At 38.1% G+C, this 22,235-nt stretch overlaps 1 protein-coding gene across 3 annotated transcripts in view; it reads left to right on the forward strand.

The window, feature by feature from the left end:
* Positions 1 to 22,235, forward strand: part of phactr3b (phosphatase and actin regulator 3b) — an 88,801-nt gene that overhangs the window by 62,498 nt on the left and 4,068 nt on the right. For all 3 annotated transcript variants that reach the window (XM_067431627.1, XM_067431628.1, XM_067431629.1), the window contains exon 9: positions 20,579 to 20,634. In XM_067431627.1, the coding sequence (XP_067287728.1) occupies positions 20,579 to 20,634 (56 nt within the window). The remainder of the gene's footprint in view (positions 1 to 20,578; positions 20,635 to 22,235) is intronic.

Raw genomic sequence — 22,235 nt, forward strand, 5'->3', positions numbered from 1 at the left:
AATGTTACGCATTATTAAACCCTCAGCACACATATACGCATATTGTTTATGCCAAAAAGACTCTTCAGTTCAGTGTAGGGCTGGAACTAATAATTATTTTTATAATCGATTAATTTGTTGATTATTTTTTCGATGAATCGATGAATCTGATAAAAAACCCTTTTTTATTTTATTGACAGAACACACTGTTCCACGTCCTGCCCAAAGCTGTCCTTCAAACAAATGTGCCAGCTGTGCTATGAAAATAGACATAGTGAATATATATAAATTAGCTATGGTTAAATTTAAATCCCTACATGAAAATGATGTTAAAGAAAAACACACAAAAACTAACAAAAACAAACTCAGTGTTAGCAGATAAGTGGAATGTTCTGCAGGAACACACACACACACACACACACACACACACACACACACACACACACACACACACACACACACACACACACACACACACACACACACACACACACACACACGTGTGGATAACCTGTTACTGTAATTTCTTAAACCTTTAAATAGGCTGTAAGAAATGTGTCACATTTCGGATGTTCAATTACCCTACATGCTGATATTCCTTTATAGTTACTCTCAAAACACTTTAATTACATGTTTGGCTTTTAAACCTAAATATATCCTCCAACAGCAGATATTTCAACTAAATGAATGTTTTTGCGCTGAATATTAATTGTCTGCTTGACGCAGAAAGCTGCCAAAACGCACTTTCATGCAAAATGGAAATACTTACGTGAATTAGTAACATTTTACAACAGTTACAGATAAGAATATAACCTGTACACACAGAAAAATAGGGTGTCAAAATTGTACCTTTAGGGGTACAACAGCTTGTCGCTGGGGCAGTACCCTTAAAAGGACATCCTTGTACCATTTTTACCACAAAAAGGTTCATAGTAGTACCTTAAGGTACGCATTTGTACTCAAAGGCACTAATATGCAGCTTTTAAGAGTAAAAAAAAATGGTACAAGGATGTCCTTTTACCCCTAAAGGTACAATTTTGACACCCTATTTTTCGGTGTGAAGGTTTTGCGCTGAGGACTCACACGCATATGTCAAAGCACAATATGTTAAATGCTAATGAATTAGCTTGAAGCTTACAATACATAATCCTCATGTTTTGGGTGAGTTGATCATGCACTTTTCCTGCGGCAGCTTGCTCTGTTCACACTCCACTATTTTCAGATGCATTTTGTCCATATAAATGCATTATTCATTGCTGTAATTTGGCACGACTGGTGGAAGATTAGAGGGCAGACTTGACTAATCAATAATGAGAATCATTGTCGATGATTTTCATTATCGATTATTATTGATTTTATCGACTTGTTGTTGCAGCCCTAGTTCAGTGAAATGTTGGGATAACTAGAGTTGGCAAAAACCGGCATCATAGGATCATATTCTCCTGGCTCATTTCGAGATAGAGTGACTGTGGGGCACGTCTGAAAGTGAGCTTGATTGAGTATCTTGATCTGTGCTGACTTGAGCCGCAAACTGTTTCAGACGGTTCTGTCTAATTTGGTGAACTGATTGAGCAAGTTCACTAATAAGAGTGTTTCGTTCAAGAACTGGACATGACTATAGCTTTATGGGTCCTGCACACTGTGCGATTTTTCAAAATCCTTTGCGAATGTCCCTTGTCAGACTGTACAAACATGATCACCGATGTAAGCCATGTCACACTGTAAGATCTTAGTTGGCATTAATGTCAGACTGCACGATAGTGAAGGCGCGCTAAAAACGGACGCGTGCAAGAAAACTCACCCGGAGTTTTATATCATCAATGAATGACGTGTTCGGTGACAGTGAGCTGCATTACACGCGGGACTGAAATGCTGGCTACAAAGAAATCTCTAGCTCTCGTTTTGGTCATAGTTTGTCTTGAAAAACCGAGAAACTACGTCGTCGTAGGAGAAGTCACACTGCAGGATTATGTGCCAAATCTTCTGACACGGGTCGAAGATTTGAATTCACATGAGCAATTTATGCAAAACCCTCGATCCTGCAAAATTTCACTGAGCAACAGTAAATGTGACCACACCTTTAGTAACAATATGAGATCATAAGAAGTTCTGGGAAATTCAGCGATGACCTAAATGCCAGTGGTCGTTTATAATCTTTTCTCCATTGTTGACAATCCGTTGTTGGAATCTGGACGTTCAGAACTGAAACGTTGCCTTCATAAACACGGTTAGGCTGCAGGGTTACCCTATGTCATGTTGTTACAGGTGTAACTATACAGGGAGCCCCTCTGGAGTTTGTGTGTGAGTTCTGTGAGGCGCTGACAGTCGCTCTCGGATGGGTAACTCACACCCTACTGGGAGGCTGAAACAGGCCTCACACAAACAGCTTATGTAAGGCCTCCACCGGACCGGCTTACGCAACCGAGCGCTTGAAGATCGATGCTGGACACAATTGCGGATGAACTTTATTGAGGTGATAAGAGAAACTGATCCCAGGTCAGGTCTTGCCCCAGGGTGTTACATTTCACTGAACTTCATTATAGTTATACACAAATCAACACATGATGGGCATCAGATGATGGTGTGGGGGGGACTGCACTGCAAAAAATATTTTCTTACTCAGTGTTTCAAATTATTTTCAGTCTTGTTTTCTAGTAAAAATATCTCAACATTCTTAAACCAAGATACTGGGGAAGCAAAAGTAATTTAGATATTAAATCTTACTGTAAAATAAACATTTAGTGAGTTTTTGCTTAAAACAAGAACAAATATCTGCCAATGGAGTCAGAAAAATAATCGTGTTTTCCCTTTGGGATAAGTGTATTTTTTTGACCCCATCTGGCAGATATTTGTTTCTTGTTTTCTCAGTTCATTTTGATGATTTTTTTTTTCATAAAACAAAACGTAATATCTTTCGTCATTTTGCTTCTCATCTTGATTTAAGAACTTTTAGATATTTGTACTAGAAAATCTAGCTTTTGTATCCCTCTGGTGCTGTTAGGTCACCGGTTTTTGATCTAATGTATAACAAAGGAAACAGATTTTTATCCTGACAAGCCATTATTAGGTATGATTTTTAGTAGGTCATGTGGTCATTCAACACCAGTAGTTCTCAAACCCGGTCCTGGTGACCCATCACTTTGCGCATTTTGTTTAGCAGTCCAAATCTGAATTTTAGTTTTTATTAATTTTTTTTGCAATTGGAATCCAATCATATTTAGCAATAGCCTGACAAGCCTGACCCACATCAAGATGTTTGGTCTGGAAACTCACCATTGACAGCTCAATCTGAGGGGCGGATAAACGGTTGTCTTTCAAACTCCCTCTGCACGCGATAGGATAGCGGTACAACCAACCAGAGCAACGAAGGTGAAGGGGAGCTCGCTGACAGATTAAACATTCGCTGTATCCGGTCGGCTAAACTCTGAACACATCTTCTCTTCTTAAGAATGACTTCAGTGCCGTTCTTTGTTCTTTTCTCAGAGAAAAGCTTAACTCCAAGTCTTCCAGAGTCGCGGTCAAAGCTGATTCGAAAGACCGCCGTTCGTCAGCTTCTGTGTTTACTAGAAGCATGCAAACGCAACTCTGGCGTCATTATGTTAAGCCCCGCCCACCGGCTCTATACACGATGTGATTGGCCCGACCAGAGTTTGGCGTTTACAGCTCAGAAGTGTACTGAGAGTTGCTAGACGACACTCGCGGCAGATTAGATTTGCTGCCGCTAACGTGCGTCTAGATTTCTAGGCTAACGGAACTTGGTAACGTTTTGACAATTGCTGTATGAATACACACACACACACACACACACACACACAAAATCATGGACATGATTTAGAAATGTTAAATGATCCTTAAAAAAATAATCATGCTCATATTGTTTGTGATCAAAAATGAGCCCATTGGGACTGAATGGGAGGCAAATTTTATCCAGTGGAAGCGTTTGGTACTTAGGGCTGGTCCGAATACCATTTTTTGAGCTTCGAACCTTCGGTAGTAATCAACACTGAATATTCAGAGTCAGGGGGTTGAACATATTCTTCTCTCTAACAAAGGCAGAAATCTCGAAAAGTGGCGCGCCTCACACGGGCAGGGCTTAAATGCTCTGAGATCGGATACAAAACACACAGGTCTGTTACGTCCCAGTAACAAGCACATATATTTCGCAGTAGATTTATTAAAATTGATAATAACGGGTAATAGTCTTAATGAGATAGTCTGTGTTACTGGTGTTCAGGCATAACACTGGTTACATCACTTGCACACCCACCGTCATTTTGATATTTTATTAGTGAAAATCCTTTAGTTCAGTAAGAGAAAAGATTAAATACAATTAAAACCTGAACGTGCAGCGTGAGCCGAACGAGAGCCGCAGCACAGATCAGCAGCAGGAGTCAGATCTCAGTTATCACGAGACTGAGGAGCTGACTGACGAGAAGATTTGGTTGCAAAGCCAATTGTAAAAGCTCCTATTTAAGTGAGTTTGTCATTGTACTGTTTTGTTGTTGGGTCTTTCATTAAGAATAATAGGTTAATAAACCCACCATTCAAGCAACACACTCCTGAATTGGCACTAATTCTAAACCAAAAGTCGTCCGTTCACAGCCACACACAGCACACACACTATAATGTGACATGAGGGAAATTTTCTCACTGTCAGATATCTAATGGGTAAAAAGGCTAATACATTTTGATTCTATTATTCAATTTTCCACAATGTCAAACCAACGCAGCTTCACCCAAAATGCAAGCTTGGATGATTCGCCCTTATAAGCTCATGCAGTTGTGTGCTCTAGACAGAGAATATTCTCAGATAATTGAAAAAAAACTAAAAGTATTGTATTTCGCCAGATTTTATAGTGTAAACATTCAAACGCAAATGAGAACTGCTTCGAGGGGGATGCCAGGCATGTGAGAAAAAAACGAAAAAACTAAACAAAAACAACACTAATATTCGAATTCAAAATCAAATACCAACCCACCAAATGAATATTTGAATATTTTGGTCCAGCCCTATTGGTGCTGTGGCCAAACTAAATCTTACTGAAAGCTATTTTTTTTAGATATCAACCTTAAATTTGTAACACACCTTTTTTAGTTTTATGATTTTGTTGATCAGTTTTAGAGTAAAATATGTTTTGAAAAATATATTTTTCACATAAAAATCGAAAATGCTATTTTTGTGCATTTTTCATAACAGTAACTTATTTCAAGTTTTACTTTTTTTTTTTTTTACATTTTCAGTTCACCAATACTCTGGCAAGTGTCTTCTTTAAAGGGGGGGTCTAATGCTATTTCATTTACTTTTTTTTACACATGGCCAAAAAAAACAAAAAAACATTGAAAATATCTAAAGCATTGAACGCATGCGCACACTGACCAGAGCGAGAGCAAGAGTACATCCATCAACGAGTTTCGTTCAGGTTACGGGAGCCGTCAGCAGTGTCATTTAGTTTTTAGACCACAAAATCAAAACTGTCACTATAGAAGTGTGTTTTTGGTTATGAGGAAAATATGAGGAAAAGCCCAGCATTAAGGAGGAGTTCTGCAATTGTGTTTGTTCTCGGTCATGAATCGAAACCACGGACGGTGAGTGAGATCAAACTCACTCGTCTGGTTTGTTGGCAATTGGTACTTTAGTGCATATAATGCAAACGACACGAACATATAGTGAATCGCAAGTTATCCAGGGATAATGCCCGGATGTATTGTGTGTGTGTGTGTGTGTGTGTGTGTGTGTGTGTGTGTGTGTGTGTGTGTGTGTGTGTGCGCACACTTGTGACTCTTTAGCTCCGCCCATTGCATGCCTGCACGAGCTCAGCTGTTTTTGGAAATAATCGGTACAGCGTATCTGTCTTTTATAAATGTGATCAAACGAAAGACTCTTCAGAGATATGAAGGAAGGATGGAATATACATAGGTACTCTAGGTTAACATGAGACTGGCAGAAACTGTGTGTGTGTGTGTGTGTGTGTGTGTGTGTGTGTGTGTGTGTGTGTGTGTGTGTGTGTGTGTGTGTGTGTGTGTGTGTGTGTGTGTGTGTGTGTGTGTGTGTGTGTGTGTGTGTGTGTGTGTGTGTGTGTGTGTGTGTGTGTGTCTTATGTACCCTTTAAAAAGAGACTAAACTGAAGTCAGTGTTCCAAAGCATTGAAGATTCATGACCATTTAAGTTTGAAATTTTTCAGGTATATGCTCAAAAAGTGAATTAATGGATTAGAATTATTGAAATAAAAAAATGATATTGTTGACCGACACACGAACAGTAACAGAGGGTTACTGGGTTGGTGGGAGATCCGTGAATTGTAGATCAATGATTCACACACAGAAACACAAGGGGATGCTTGGATGACCATACATGCGGGGAAGTTTATGCTGGTATTTAATTACTCCAAGGTCTTATGTGAACTAAAAGTGCACAGCTCTCATGACCCAAGCACTCAGCAGTGAGTCAGCCTGTGAGAAGCAGAAGACCGGCTGCGTAACTGGAGCTCTCCATGTGCGGTGTGTAAACACAGGTGTGGAGCCCCCGCTCGCAACAACAGCAGGGGAGTGTGTGGACGACACACATCGTCTCTTTTGTCCAGCGCTGGGAAATCATCTTTAACAAGAATGACCGGTCAACAGAAAACTGATGCCTTGTTTTTCAGCCGCATGCTCCTCTGAACAATTTGCTCTAGTACCAAGAGGACTTTTTTATAGCTGAAAAGTTGTTTAATAGCTTGAGAGACTTAATTGAGTTCTTAGTTATGTTGGTATCAGTCATTCGGTCTTGGAACAAAGTTCAAATAGTGAGAATTTTGGTATCTTAGCAAATCTGAACACAAAGTCTTTAAGAGACATGTAAAATGTATTATTATCTTCAGCTGAGACACTTCAGACTGTTCACAATGATGGTTTTAATTAGCTTGAAATATGATTATAATCACAACATGCAGCCATACATACATGTTGTATATAATGAGAACATTATAATTGTGTCTTTGGAACATGGACTTTTGTTTTGTAATCAGGCTCTCAAAAATCACATAACATTTTTTATTTAGATTTATCAGCCAATATATTGGTTATCGGCTTTCAATAGAGAAGTATAGGTTATTGGTATCAGCCAAAATGTTCATATTGGTACATACTGAAATGATACAGCACCGAATGTAAATTGATATATTAACCTTTATTGGAAAGCTAGTAGAAAAAAAAAAGAAGTAAATTAATCTTTAGTTATAATTGAGGCAATTTGGCACCATTATTAAAGCAGATTAAATGATATAGCTTGAATTACAGGATCATCCACATTTTCAATGCACAATGAAAAAAATATATCCTTTTACAATGGAACAAAAAACAGCTCATTCTAAGCAAATATGTAAATATTATTAGAGATTACAGTATAGCAGACTTGATCACACTGTAAAAAAACTGTTGCTGGCCTTACATTTTTAAATACTGTTTAAGTCATTTCAAATTAAATGACTTAGTTGAAAATTAGTTGAATCTTGTATAACATTTTTTTTTTAATTGCTGAACTTATTTTGATGAGTTAAAGCAATGTAAAAACATATGTTGTCATAACTTAGTGATTATGTAATTTTTTACAGTGCATGTGTTATTACCACCTGCTTTCAGTAAACTGAATTTTGTTAGTGTTTCCTAGCATTAGTAGTTATTAAAATGATCTGTTAATACTGTAGATATATTAGACAAAGAGCGAGCACATATCCATATGCGTATCAATAAATTACTAACAAAACAAAAAAAATCAATGATGCACTGTAAAAAATTATTTCGAAAAAAAAGTTACCTGGTTGCCTTAAAATTTTGAGTTCATTGAAATAAAATTTTTGAGTTTAACATTTTTTGAGATTTGACAACCTTTATTAAAATATTATTAAAAGATTTTGTAGGCATATTGGGTAATTGTGTGTGTTTTATTGTGATGATTTATCTTTTTTTTTATGTGGTTCAGATACAATAATATTTTGTGTTTCTATTTATTAAACAAATTTCCTTCATTGTATCAACTCAAATTTTTTAATTTCAATAAACTCAAAATGTTAAGGTAACCGGTTACTTACCCAACATTTTTTTTTACAGTGCATGGTTTACAGTCACAATGATCATGCATCATGAAAATTGCATTGAGAACTCATTTTTCGGCCATATTTGCGCATTCAATTAGACATTCTGATGGTTGCATAACCGCCTAAAAAGCAAATGCATGGTCTGCTGTTGAAGCTAGGAGTATGTTTTATTGTGCCAATATTAGGGAACTCTACCCTTTTACTGTAGCCTGGTTAGGAAATAAACCTCTGTCTGGTCATTCAAATCAACTGACATGATCTTCCCAATCTCTGTTGTATAATTTCTTTTATGTGTGTGTTCTTGTGTAACATTGTTTCTGCACATCAGCATTTGAATTGTGTCAGACTGCACCAAGTGCAGAGCAGTGGGTTGGCTGGGAAGGGGGATCCCTCTCTGATGCTATTTTAAGCCTGCTGCATTGTCAGTCGCACTGAAAAACTGCAGCAGGACTCCGGATCAATCCTCTACGTCACTGTTGCTACCTCCAGGAGGGAAGAGATTGGGTTCAGCCCCCTCGCAGCCCACCGTGCCGCCACTTTTCCGGTCCAATCCTGTCGTAGTGACCCACACCGACCTTGGCTTGCCGTAACGATCTCACGTCGTTCCTGAAACCCGTCTGGACGGCAGATCCTTGAGCCCCTCCCGGGATGACCTTACTATCAATAGCCCTCTCAAACAGTGATGCCGGCCTCTCGAGCGCAGCTAAATATAGACAGGCGAGCTGATGAATTATGCATGAACGCGTTCACATGAGCAGAGCCGAGCTCGTGAAGGAGAGCGGGAGATGAAGACAGCTGGCTGTTTGCTTTTGAGGCGACGACTCGTGCTAAAATAACAAGACGCCCACTCACAGATGCTCCACAAAACCAGATTTCTGCTGCAATCTTAGATTGCCGTCCTGATCATACAACAGCTATAAAAAGAGCAGGTCTGTGTGTGACTGAAGGATAGTTCACCAAAATGTAAATGTTTCCATTATTTCTTACATACAACAGTTCAATAAATAAGAAAAGGTTTGATGTGGGGGTTCCTATTGTGAGATCATTTTATGGATTTAAGACATTTCTCTTTACTTAGATCCTTTTTGGCATAAAGGGTTCTTTAAAATTCAATTCTTTAAGTCAAAATCCCTAATAGAACCCCACTGAACCTCTAGAGTGTGGTAAACACATTTCTATCAAGGCTGAAGTAAAGGAAAATCCATCGCTAGCTGTGCATTTAAAAACTTAAATGTGTAGGCAAAGAAACATCTGATGCAAAGCATTGCCAGCATTGACAAGTTCAAGCTCTCATTGATGTTTGCAGTGCTTAATTTGACTGGAAGGGTTCAAATGATGGTCTGTTCAGCGTCTCTCTAGCAATGAAGCTGTGAGTTGAATTACTTCAAAAACAGTGACGTTACCGCCTCCTTGCTGTAGCGATTCAGTAGCATTTTATCTATTAATAAAAGTCGAGGGGCAGTGTTGATAAGTTAATGTGCTCCTGAATCTCTTTGTGTGTGTGGGTTATTAGTATATGATGATTAGACATGGGACTACCTGTGATTTGTGTAAGGAAGAGAAAGAAATCTGAGTTGCTATTCAACGATTTCGCTTTTTGTGTGCTCACTACACATTAGTGTAAAGACTCAAGACTCGAAGAGATATTTTATTCCACAGAAAACAAAGATATTATACAAGTTTATTTATTAAGGTAATTGTGAGTAAATACACTTTATTTAAGGGATATTTGTTACAGTGTAATATTACATTTAAGTACTGAGTAATAATAATAAACTACTTACTATAGGGTTAGTGTAAGGATGATCATGCATAATGTGTAGTTATTACTAGAGTAACTACATGTAATGTGTAGTAAAGACACTGTAAAATAAAGTGTTACCGTAATGTTGATTTTTGTTGGTTTAACTTAAAAAAGTAAGTAACCTGATTGCCTTAAAATGTTAAGTTTATTGAAATTAAAAATTTGAGTTGATACAATGAAGGAAATTTGTTTAATACATAGAAAAATCTAAATAAATAGATCAAATAATAAATAGAAAAAAATATTTTTGTATCTGAACCACATAAAAATGTGATAAATCATAAAAACAGCACTATTTAGCATGTTTCACCGCGTCATCAGAAATAAAACACACACAATTACCCAATATGCTTACAAAATCTTTTAATAATATTTTAATAAAGGTTGTCGAATCTCAAAAATTGTTCATTGTATTAACTCAAAATTTTAATTTCAATGAACTCAAAATTTTAAGGCAACCAGGTTACTTTTTTCTAAATAATTTTTACAGTGTAGAATACATTTTTACTCAGAAATTGCTAGTAAATTTCATGATTAATTACAAAGAAACAGCAATTAACACTGAATTAAACATGACATTGTGACATTTTGTACAGTGTATATATATATATATATATATATATATATATATATATATATATATATATATATATATATATATATATATATATATATACTGTAAAAAAATTATATGTTCAATAAGTTATGACAACATATGTTTTTACATTGTTTTAACTCATCAAAATAAGTTAAGAAATGGAAAACTTTTTTTTATTAGTTATACAAGATAACTCATTAACTCATTTTTTAAAGTCAGTTTAGCATAATTTAAGTTGAAATAACTTAAACATCAATGTCGATTGTACTGCAAAAGTTCAAAATTTGCCCTTTTTTTTACAGTGTATATACTGTACACACACACACACACACACACACACACACACACACACACACACACACATACACACACACACACACACACACACACACACACACACACACACACACACACACACACACACACACACACACACACACACACATATATAACACATAATAATCGATTTGACAGCACTTCTTTATTAAGACATTATTACAGTGTAGATGATATAACCATTGTGAAATTACATCAAAATCGAGTTGTTTTGTGTTCATGAATGTCTTTGAGAACAGAAAACAGAACACGGTCTTATTTCACGCTTCTCTGGAATCCTGCTTAATTGTGTAACAAACCATCACAAATGATTTCCTGTAATAGTCTCCCATGTCACTCCGTATACGCTCTTCTTCTTGCATTATGAAATGATTCAACTCAAACAAATATTTCATGCCCATTTATTTATTTCTTAAGCAGATCAGATCCTGATGACCCAGGCATCAGCAAACTGTACATTAACCCGTTACATAATCTCATTGTTTAAACTGAAAGAATGAATATTTTATATATCTTATATCTCACAGTGCGCTTTGAAAACTGCAGTGTCTCGTGAAGACAAAAAAACGAATCAAAATGAGATTGCTGCCTATTGCATGGATGTCACGTATTGTAGAATGCTAGGAAATAATTCCTCCTTCCAGAAAACACCTAAGACTTTAGTGTAAAAACCAAGTCAGTGGCTATTTAAAGAAGCAGCCATTTATAGCCCACTTCACAACATCACGACTCGTACTCGCTCTCAATGCACGGCGGGCTCGTTACCCTCTCCAGAGCATTCGATGGCAGCTGGAGTTGCTAGGCAACAGCGGCCAGTCAATAATGGCTAGATGTGTGGCACTGTAGGGGAGTCTCTCTGAAATATTAATCACAGTTCCTTAGAAAAAACCTCTTTACAATACAACCTACAAAGCAAAGGCGCAAACAGCCCTCCTGTAGCACCGAATGACCATTTTGCAATAAATTACATGTTTGTAATTAGTGTTTCTTAGTGACATTTATATTTTTACATCACATGAACAAGGTGTGAGCGTATATCTTTCCTGTGCTCATCTCATCTTCCTTTAGTTGTGCCGGTTTGCACCAGTTACCCCATCAGCACTGCAGCAGTATTATTGACTGTGTGTTTCTGGCCTGCTTCTTTCTGCTAAATTAAGTAACGCTTCACAGCCAGGCAACGGTCCAAAGCTTGGGATGCATTGTGACTTCATAACTATCATGAGGGACTTTGCACATGACGCTAGCACCGGATGTGACATCGTCTTTACAACTCCAAAAAAAGCCCAGATCCTGGAATTACATGCTGCCAACCGCACACAACAGCCATCCGACAGTGAAAGCGCTATATTTACATTTGAATACACTCGCTAATTAAGTCATCAGAGGCACAATACCATACACCACCAATGATCAGTGCCCACATTCCTCTGCATCAGAGCTTCCAATGCAGGCACATCTTTTGTCCTGTTTCAAGAAAGACCCTCTTTACTCTCTCAATATACACCCTTAGAAGAAAAGGTTCTATATAGATATTATATTATCTTAAAAGCTTCTGGTGCAAACCGCTACGTATTTGGTACCCCTAAAATGTTCACTGCAAAAAATGCATTTCTTACTTTGTCTTTTTGTCTTTTTTCTAGTCCAATGATCTTAAAATTATTAAAACAAAGAAGCATTTACTAGACAAGCAAAAGTAATTGTCTTGTTTTGGAAAATAATCTTAAAACAACATTATTTTGCAATTATGCTATTATGCTATTTTAAGGGCGCATGCTTGACCATAATGTATAGCGTGCACAACGCGCATACACTTTGCTCATCTAGTCTACACAGATGCAACAGTTATTTTTGCAAATCATAAATTGTTACACTAAAAAAATAATAACACATGAGATGACGGAAATCATTGTGGTGTGCCACGAAGATGTGAAAAAATAGGCATAAATCTAGCTTACAAATTATTCAATTGTAAGGATCAGACCTGTTTGCCTAATAGTGGCAAGACATATATATATAAGGACATCTGTCTTTCACTGCTCTTATAAGAACATCAGTCTCCTCGGCTGTGAACCGCTCCTGGCGTGCGCCTGGTAAATACGCCATAATAATAGCGACCCATAATTGAGCTTGCGGAGCTGCTTTTAAAGGGAATGTTGGATGACGCTCTGATTGGTTTATTCACGTTACGCCCAAACCACACCTATGAATAATGAAGCTACTTCAGACCAACCCTTTTTAGATTTGCGCCGGGCGGCGGGCGCAAGAGCCATTTATCCCGCCGGGAAAATAGCACCAGCGCCGAGACCCGCCCACAAAGTTACTTGCGCTTCACGCTTTGACACTTGCGTTTCAGATCGTTAAAATAGGGCCCCTGGTCTTATTTGGAACGATTCATCAATACACATTATTTCAAAGAGTATGAGTCAAGAAAAGTGTAAACAGAAAAAGTAACAATTTCTAATAAGGCTAATAATAGTTAGTGCATTGACTAACATTAACCAACAATTGCTTGGACCTATTCAAATTTGATTTTGTCCATGTTCATTTGTCTTTAGTGTGTAATGTTTGAGCATGAAAAAGCTCTGCAAAGTTAAAAAGTCTCTCTTTGCAAGTCTTGAGTTTTCTTCCAGGAACCAACACATCACAATTTTCCAAATTTGAATAATTCACACACAGAATAAATGGGCGGGGCCTGGTTGAGTTGGTTAGTAGTGTGTTGAAACCGGCGATTATGGTGAGGGGCGGGACATTTCCCAAACATGCTGGAAGCGTTTGACCAATCACAACACACTGATCCAGCCGACCAGTCAGAGCACATTGTGTTTTTCAGAAGGAGGGGCTTCATAGAGACAGGAATTAAATAGTAGCGCTGCATTCACAAGGGGCGTCGGCATCACCGACTGCAAGCTGGTGCTGACGTGACAGCAGCCAGTCCTATTACTTTTCCAGTGTTGCATGAACGCAACTGGCTAGTGTCTGCGCTAGGGTTTTTGCATAGGTGATCTGATTGGCTGACACCTGCTTTGGCGCTTCCGCGAGCAACGCCAGTGACGAGATGCAATGGTACCCACAATTCAGTTCAGCAACGCATTACATCACCAATACTACAGCCAATGAATACGGAAGGTGGTCTGCCGGAAGCTAGATATTTTACTTTAGTGTTAAATATGGATATTTTTCTTTTCCTGAAAACGGCGGAAGCAGACAATGAATAGTCTTGGCGATTGCCCTGCTCCAGATTTAGTGCTCGCTCAAGTTCAGGAGGTTTGTCAAACACGCTCTCCATGGTATCTTTAAGCAGCCCAGATATAAATCCGATAGTGTCTTTTCCATCTTCGGCGTCTTCCGGAACATTAATAATACGAAGGTTGGCCCTTCTGGATCTATTCTCAATGTCATCAATTTGGTCGAGAAGAGCTAAATTCTGTGCTTTCAATGATTTAGCCGTTGCTTCCGTGGAGACTAGCCTTTCGAAGTTTTCGCCAACCAGTACTTCAGTAGATGCGAGCCGCTGTTGGAACGAGCTCACGGTCTCCCGCAGCGTGTCAACGGAGACTTGTAGCAGCTTAATTGATTCTTGAATGAAACTTGCCATGTCCTCTTTTAAGCTGGCCCGTTGTTTTGCCAGTTCTGAGACTAGCTGGCTCATCGACAAGTTATCTGGGTTGTCTTTTTCAGGTGTATCTTTGATGCTCGTGGTATCGTTAGCCGCCATAGCTGCTAATTTACCCGCTAGAGTAGTGCCTGATCGTGCTGCTGGCACAGTGCTTTGCTTTTGTTTAGAGTTACTCATTTCACTTCCTAAACTGATTTCAGTTCTTATATTTCACGTTGCAAACCGGTCAGATGGTAAAAGAAGACGCTTAAGTATGTTTTTATGGAGTGTGGTTGGGAGGATCTCGTCGCTACTGCTCTCTCTTACATCTCCAAACCGGAAGTCCTATGGATATTTTTCTTCACAAACCCATCGATTCGCTTCAGAAGGCCTTTATTAACCCCTGGAGCCGTGTGGAGCACTTTTATAATGGATGGATGCACTTTTTTGGGGGCTGACATTCACTGCCATTATAAAGCTAGGAAGAGCCAGGATATTTTAATATAACTCTGATTGTATTCGTCTGAAAGAAGAATGTCATATACACCTAGGATGACTTGAGCATGAGTCAATCATGGGCTAATTTACATTTTTGGGTGAACTATCCCTTTAATCCTGAGTCATATTAAAGTTTCCTTTAAAATGAACCAATCATTCATGACCAATCCATCAGTAGAACTGACCAGGGCTGCATTTCCCGAAACCTTCTTAACTCTACGTCATTCTTAAGTTATACCTTAAGGTATCCCTTAACGTTAATATGTGTTTCCCGAAACAAACTTAGTTAAGAATACCTTCTTTAAGTCATACTTTCGTAAGGTTGGTCTGGACCACTCTTAGCTATACCTTATCACAATTAAAAGTTAATTCCACTAGTGGCCACCACTGTGAAAAAAAGCTTCTTTATATGTCAGTCTATCCGAATATAATTCCGAAGTTGTAATATACACCCAGTGTTGAATTAGGCTAGTTGAATAGTTTTTTTTTTTTTTTTTTTTTTTTTTTTTTTATGCAAGGATAAAAAATTGTTATACGAAATTTCATAAATTTCTTTGTCATAAAATTTCATTACAAACACTAATGGTTGTTAGCTTTTTAATGATATTATCCAAAGGTACATCAGCTGGCAAACCATTAGACAGGAAAGGCTTAGGAGCCTATTTAAAGGGAATGATTGTGGAGGGGAGTTTAGTCAAACTTTGGCAGCGAGGCAGCGAATATAATTGTGCTAAATCAAAGACGGCGCTGTCCGCGGAGCCATTTAGTGTATGTGCACTATTTCATATGTGAAAACTTTAGTCCCTGGCTACCATGTCAGAAGCTGCTATTAAAAATAAATTTCGCCTACCACGACAGCAAATTCAGCAGCTTTTAGATCTTGTTGGATCAACTTTGTCGAGACAAACTGGACGAAGCTCAGCTACTAAAATCAGCTGTTGGCGGCTCTTCTCTTTCTTTATTTTTTCTCCGCCATATAGTAGCAGCTGATTATATGTTTTGCGTGTTGCGTTTTTATTGAGTAGGCCATCTAATAATATAAATTAGTTATTTACACAATAATGTGATGCAGCTGCTGCATGGTCAATCATCCCTGGTTGTGGATTAAATCAAGACACTATGGAAAATATATTGTAATAATTTAAATGACGCGTGATGCTCATGGTGCGGTTGAGCATGAGATTCCTGGTTCGTGCACTCATTTCAGAATTATGTAAAATTTAGGTGCAATTTTGTATGATAAATGAAAGTTCAACTATTTCTGAAGTGTTTCTTTTATAAAGAACATAATTTTTTCGCATAACACAGTGAAACAGCCCCTGCATAGAGTAAATAATCGATTCTTGAGCCATCGATAGAAGCCAATTCAGCACCGCCGCCACGAACAGCACCCGCTTACGTCGCACTTAAGAAGGTATACCTTAAGCAACCTCCTAAGGTATAGTTCGGGGAACACACCTAGAAATGGTATACCTTCAGTTAAGTTATACCTTTAGAGTCTTCGTAGCGCGCTAAGAGACAACGTTATCGGGAAATGCAGCCCAGAGCGTTACTGACAGACTGGGAAGAGAGGAGCTGCAACGATGGAGGAAATAATCAACATTCAAGCAGGAAAACCTGTTCTAGTAGTGTTAAAATGAACTTTAACTAAGATGCTTTAGAAGTAAAGTTCATTGTTAGTTCATGACACGTTAACTAACTAACTAACCAAGATTATGGTACATTATGACAAAATAGTGAACCAAATGCAACAAGAAATGCATGCAGATGTAATATAGTCATAGTATCTCATATAGCCCCAATCCACCAAGCTCTTTCCAGTGAAAATCTCAGTATTGGAAAATCAATGACTGGAAAGAGCCGAGTTGCTATGTGGGCCACAAATAGAGAGTTCCACCAATAGCAGACATTGTTTTAAACCAACAGCAAATCGATTTGTGTTCATTCCCAGTTCTGGCCACATGAGGATACATCTATTTAGGGAAAGAGCTGAATGGGTCAAAAACAATGCATGAAGCAATTAGTCTCCTGTCTGGATTCAATATAAATATGCATTCTATAGTATTTTGAATGCGTTTGAGGTAAGCCAAGCATCTTCTCTGAGGTGCGGGCCATTTGTGTCAATAAATCATTTTCTTGTAATGAATGATTGAAGTTTCGGTCATGTGTTTGTGAGGTAGATCAGAAGAGCAGGATCACATTCAGAGAGAGTGACTGTAGATGTGGAGGCGTTTGAAGATCAGCTCGTGTTGATCCTGAAGCGGGTTACGCAGGGACACACCGAGCTCTTTGTCTCATGTGTTGCTCTGTTCTAAAGAGCAGACCTGGGGTCAGACGGGAGATTTGATGAATTATTGAAACCGGGCGCGGAATAAAATTGCTTTAATGTCTAAGCCTTTATTTATATATATTTACTAAAGTGTACAGTAGAAACAGCTCAACAGCCTTTCTGTTTGACACACATCTTCATGTGGATGTTTATCGATTAGAGAAAGCATTGCTATTGTTGTTAGAGTCAAATGTTTAATGCATGTAAAATAATAAAATGCAGAGCAAAAGTAGGTTTCAACAAACTGAATGAATGTAGGGATAATTATTTAAGCATTTTTCCTTTAAATGCACCAATCTATCTATCTATCTATCTATCTATCTATCTATCTATCTATCTATCTATCTATCTATCTATCTATCTATCTATCTATCTATCTATCTATCTATCTATCTATCTATCTATTTCTGTCTGTCTGTCTGTCTGTCTGTCTGTCTATCTCAACTTTTGAATGGCATATATTTTACTTAATTTTTTAGATAATATTAATACATGTCTCTGTCAAATGGCACAGTCAGTTCTTAACTCAATGGACAACGTTCATGATGTTGCTTATTTTTTTATATTCAGCGAAATTGACCAGATTTCTTTTTTATTTGCAATAGGATAGATTACGCTCATTACAACGATCGGGTTTTACAAGGAAATACTATTTCAGTCTTTCAACTTCAAAGTTTCACATTTACTTGCCGATTCTTGCAATCATTTGTGAAATCTACTAGCAATTTCCGAGCATTTTTTTTTCTATACCATTTTTTTATAGCACAGATACTTGCCAGATCAAGCTTTCAGTTCCTTCATCTGTCATCTCATTTATGGCATGCAGTCAGACACCCAAATGGCACTCAAAGCACCCTAGAAGTTACATAAACGCTCAAACTATTCTTAAGCGTGGATGTAAACTTCTGTAATGATCCCTGGCATCCTTGTCCCTCAGGGTGTCCTAGACACACTTGGCTATCAATCAAAGCCATAATGGCCACCCATACAGCCAGTGACGGTCTGAAACTTCCTTCAGAGCGCCGGCCCCTCTGCTGGCTGGACCGGAACGAGGCTCGGGCTTTAGGGCACAGCTCAGTGAGCAATGACAGCCAGCGAAATCCAGGCGGACTCACGACCACTCACTGACACTCCCATCAGGGGCTGCTCCTGTAAACGGCTTATCGCCCTGACACATCGCTGGGTCACTTCATATACATCAAGTCCTCATGTTTCATAAGCGGAAGTAGTGATCGTCAGGAAGGAGTGAGCGGGACCCCAGGGTTTGGTCTGTGTTCAAAAGAACCAAATGCCTTTTGAGATGTTGGATTGTGCTGAAAAGAGGCTCTTCATAAGCATTCACTTTTCAGAAATAAAGGCTGGACTTTAGGTTTTTACATGTAAACCTTTTCACATCCTGCCTGCCTTAATTAGTTCATGGTAACTATTGTAGTTACTAAGTTTAAAAATTGAAACCTTATTGTGAAGTGTTGCTGAAAACCTATGAAATTCACCAAATATTATGTGTGGATTTTTTATTTAAATTTTTAGTGCATTTAAAGTCAGCATGAAACAGAAGTTGTGCATCCATTTGAAACCGCTTCTGGAACAAGAACAAATGTAGGGCGGGGCTTGGTTTTCTCTGCGGGGAACTGATTGGATGGTCGTGGTTTGCTATTGGTGGATCTCATGTGAGTGACAGGTTGCCCCGCCCTCGTCATCAGAGAAGAGATGAGCTGCGAGAGGGAAGATATTCTGATTCAAGATTGTGAGATACGAACATGAGATGCACAGAGTTCATATCTCTTATATGTGATAACTCATTTATCACATATAAGAACTGTAAAGTTTGATTTCATGGTGTCTTTAAAGGCTTCAGTGAATATGGTATCACGGTTGAGCTTCCGGCCCCACAGCACGGTTTAATCTGCCCACAGATAATATTTCCAGGATCGGGGCCAATCAGGCAGGATTTAAAAATATCCATCTCTAATTTGGAACTGCATTTTTTAACAGCAGTTTGGGTTGATGAAGCTGTTTATGATTCATGGCGTCATGCTCTGCTGTGACAATTAAAGTGGGCGAACACAACGTTCATTACAGACAATCCTTCAGCCGTCATGTCATGTGAATCTATCAGTCAAGAAGTGACGTGAAGCTGTATTAGTATAGCCCCAGTCACAGTGTCCCTATGGTGGCTATTCGTAGCCATTGTTATCCGAGCAGCACACTTTGACAAAACAAGATCGGTCTTGTGTTCATGCAACAGATGTGTCAAATCTATTTCTTTTAACACCATCACAACTCACGCTTAGACGAGCACACCACCGGATGAAGTGTCGTCGGGCTGCACTGTCCTTTCACGTTTTGAGACCTCTCTGACAGACAAAAGCGTGATCATATTTTCCAGTGCTGATTCAGATGAAATTAAATGATTCATTCTGAGACTCTGTAAATGACAGTTCATGGAAGAAGACAGTCAACACTGTGATATGCGCTGAGATCAGCTGTCGAACACATGATGTTTTTGCTGTTAGGCTTTATGGAGCCAATCCCTTAATAGTCATCTTTATTATTTAGAAGTTTTTGTCATTGTAAATATAATAAAAACGCACCGTCGCTGAAATAACGATTGCATAATTTGCATGCATGTTTACTTCTGAATATGAAAGCCCCGCCCAACACGTCTCGCTTCGTTTTGAAATACAGAACAATCTGATTCTAAAGTGAATTCTGTTCGACATTAAAACGATAACGCGCCTCCCTTCGCACAATAGTGATTATTCTGATTTGTCGCTCTATATCTCTGCTGAAATCAACACAGATGCGTTTCGATATTAAAGCGTCTATCAGAGGTTGTATTTTCCCCTGACTGCAGCATATTCCTCCAGCGCGCGCTCTGGATGCGCGTGGGAATCTCTCCCGCACGCGCCGCCCCCTTTATAAATGATGCGTAAAGGATCTCCGGGATCACACCACTCTGAGGCTTCAGAGAACTCAGGACCTGATGCTCGTCGCTCGTCTGTTTTTCACTCTTTTCTATTACCTTTTAATACAAACCGACACTTTCTACTTATTTCTTCGTCGATGAGGCTTTCGTATAGTAAGCGCGCACCCATGAACGAGTGCCGTTCGCTTCCGTCCGTGAAATCAGGGAATTTCAAGCACAGATAATACTAAATGTGGAGGTGGGAGCGCTTTAGATGTGATGATCCTCGGCGATGTTTAGACGCGAGATGGGACGCAGGGTTCGCCTGTAACATGCGCGGGTCGCGGGATCCCCACTGACACGCACGGGAGCGCGCAGCTGATCAGAGACTGTCACAGACACTTTTGGAGATTAAACGAAAATGGTCCAGAACGTGATTTTGGTGTTTTTCCGCAGGAGACTCAGTCAGAGACCAGCAGTGGAGGAGCTGGAGAGCCGAAACATCCTCAAACGTGAGTATGGCACCTGTCAGATGAGAGGAAAAGTCTCTCTTCCTCCCTGGAAAATAGTTTTTGTTTTGTTTTTTACTTATAATGGATTTTTGTCATAGTCACTCTTTGCAATAATGTAGTGTTTAACATTTATATATACTGATCTATGTTTAAAAAAGGTGGATATTTGTATCTACTGTCAGGCAAGACTTCCTGTGGTAAAGTTTAAAGATGAACTGGTTGTATTTTTTTTTTATTATTATTTATATTTAACACCATAAAAAAGTCCTCTTTAAGAGTTACGTCTGGTACACTCAAAAACATTATTTTTTATATTTACGTAAAATAATTTTACTGTTAATTCTTAGATATTATTCATGATATCAATTAAGAATTTTAAATGAGTAAAAAAATATTTTGTATAAATCTTAATGAAAATATGGACTGGACCATTTCGTTTATGTGATTCGTATTCATCAGTCAAAAAAATAAAATAAAAAAATTAATATTGTTAAATATTAAGTTTAAGATTTATCCAAAATTATTAATAGAAATGCGGAAATCTTCAAAAGAGAACATTTGACATGACTTTGAAATAATGCAGTATCTGGTCACTTTTCTTTGACACTGTATTCAATCAGATTGCAATAAGGCTTGAATATAGAGATGATCTATCTGGAGCTTGACACAATAATATTAGTTATTACAGACCTTACACAGGTCATGCAACAATAGTTGTTGTGTGATGAATTTAGGTTTATTTAAATAATGAGTGATCTTAAAAAATTTAAGAACATTTTCTCTTCAGGCTTTTCTTTATTATTAGTGTAAATAGAATCACACTTGTGATGAAGCTTGTTTATGTAGATGACTCCACATCCACATGATCCACACACTCACTCCCAACAGAACAGAACTTACAAAAGTTCACACACATTTTCAAACACTGCTTGCACTTTATTTGACATTATGTGTACCTTTACCTAAGAAAGTACTGGGTAATATAAGGTAACTACATGGTTAAGAGGTAGCTTCAGGGTTATACCTAGTTATTACACAGTTATTGTAATTACTATAATAAGCACATAGGACTGCAATCGAAGAACCTGGTTTTAAAAATAACCATGTTTTTCTTAAAGCGAAGAATATTCTAAAGAACCTTTCTCCACTATAAAGAACAACATTAAAGGTACATGGAACTATCAATGGGAAAAAAGAACCTTATTTTTAAGAATGCAGTCAAAACAGAGTGTCCTAAATAATTGTAACAAATGCCTTTTCAAAAGTGGTTTATCATAGTTTAATCATACTGGATCAACATGTGCCGTTAAGTCCTCCGTAGCACAGATTCGGATAATCCACATATATTTGACTGAGGGAGAAGAGAACAGTGTTATCCTGTGCTATGAAAGAATAAAGCCTATTAAAGAGATTTGATTTTAACTTGAGTTTGATATTTAACCCAGACAACCACAAAAAATCTTTATACATTTATAAATATATATTGATTAAAATATGCAGACATTTAATGACTTTTGAATTAAAGCGATTACAGCGAGAAACACTGCTGATATTTGAAATCAACCCAAACAAACACGCTCCTCTCTTCATTGCTCTGACCC

Source organism: Pseudorasbora parva, chromosome 22, assembly GCF_024679245.1.
Source record: "Pseudorasbora parva isolate DD20220531a chromosome 22, ASM2467924v1, whole genome shotgun sequence".
NCBI classification, from domain to species: Eukaryota; Metazoa; Chordata; class Actinopteri; order Cypriniformes; family Gobionidae; genus Pseudorasbora; species Pseudorasbora parva.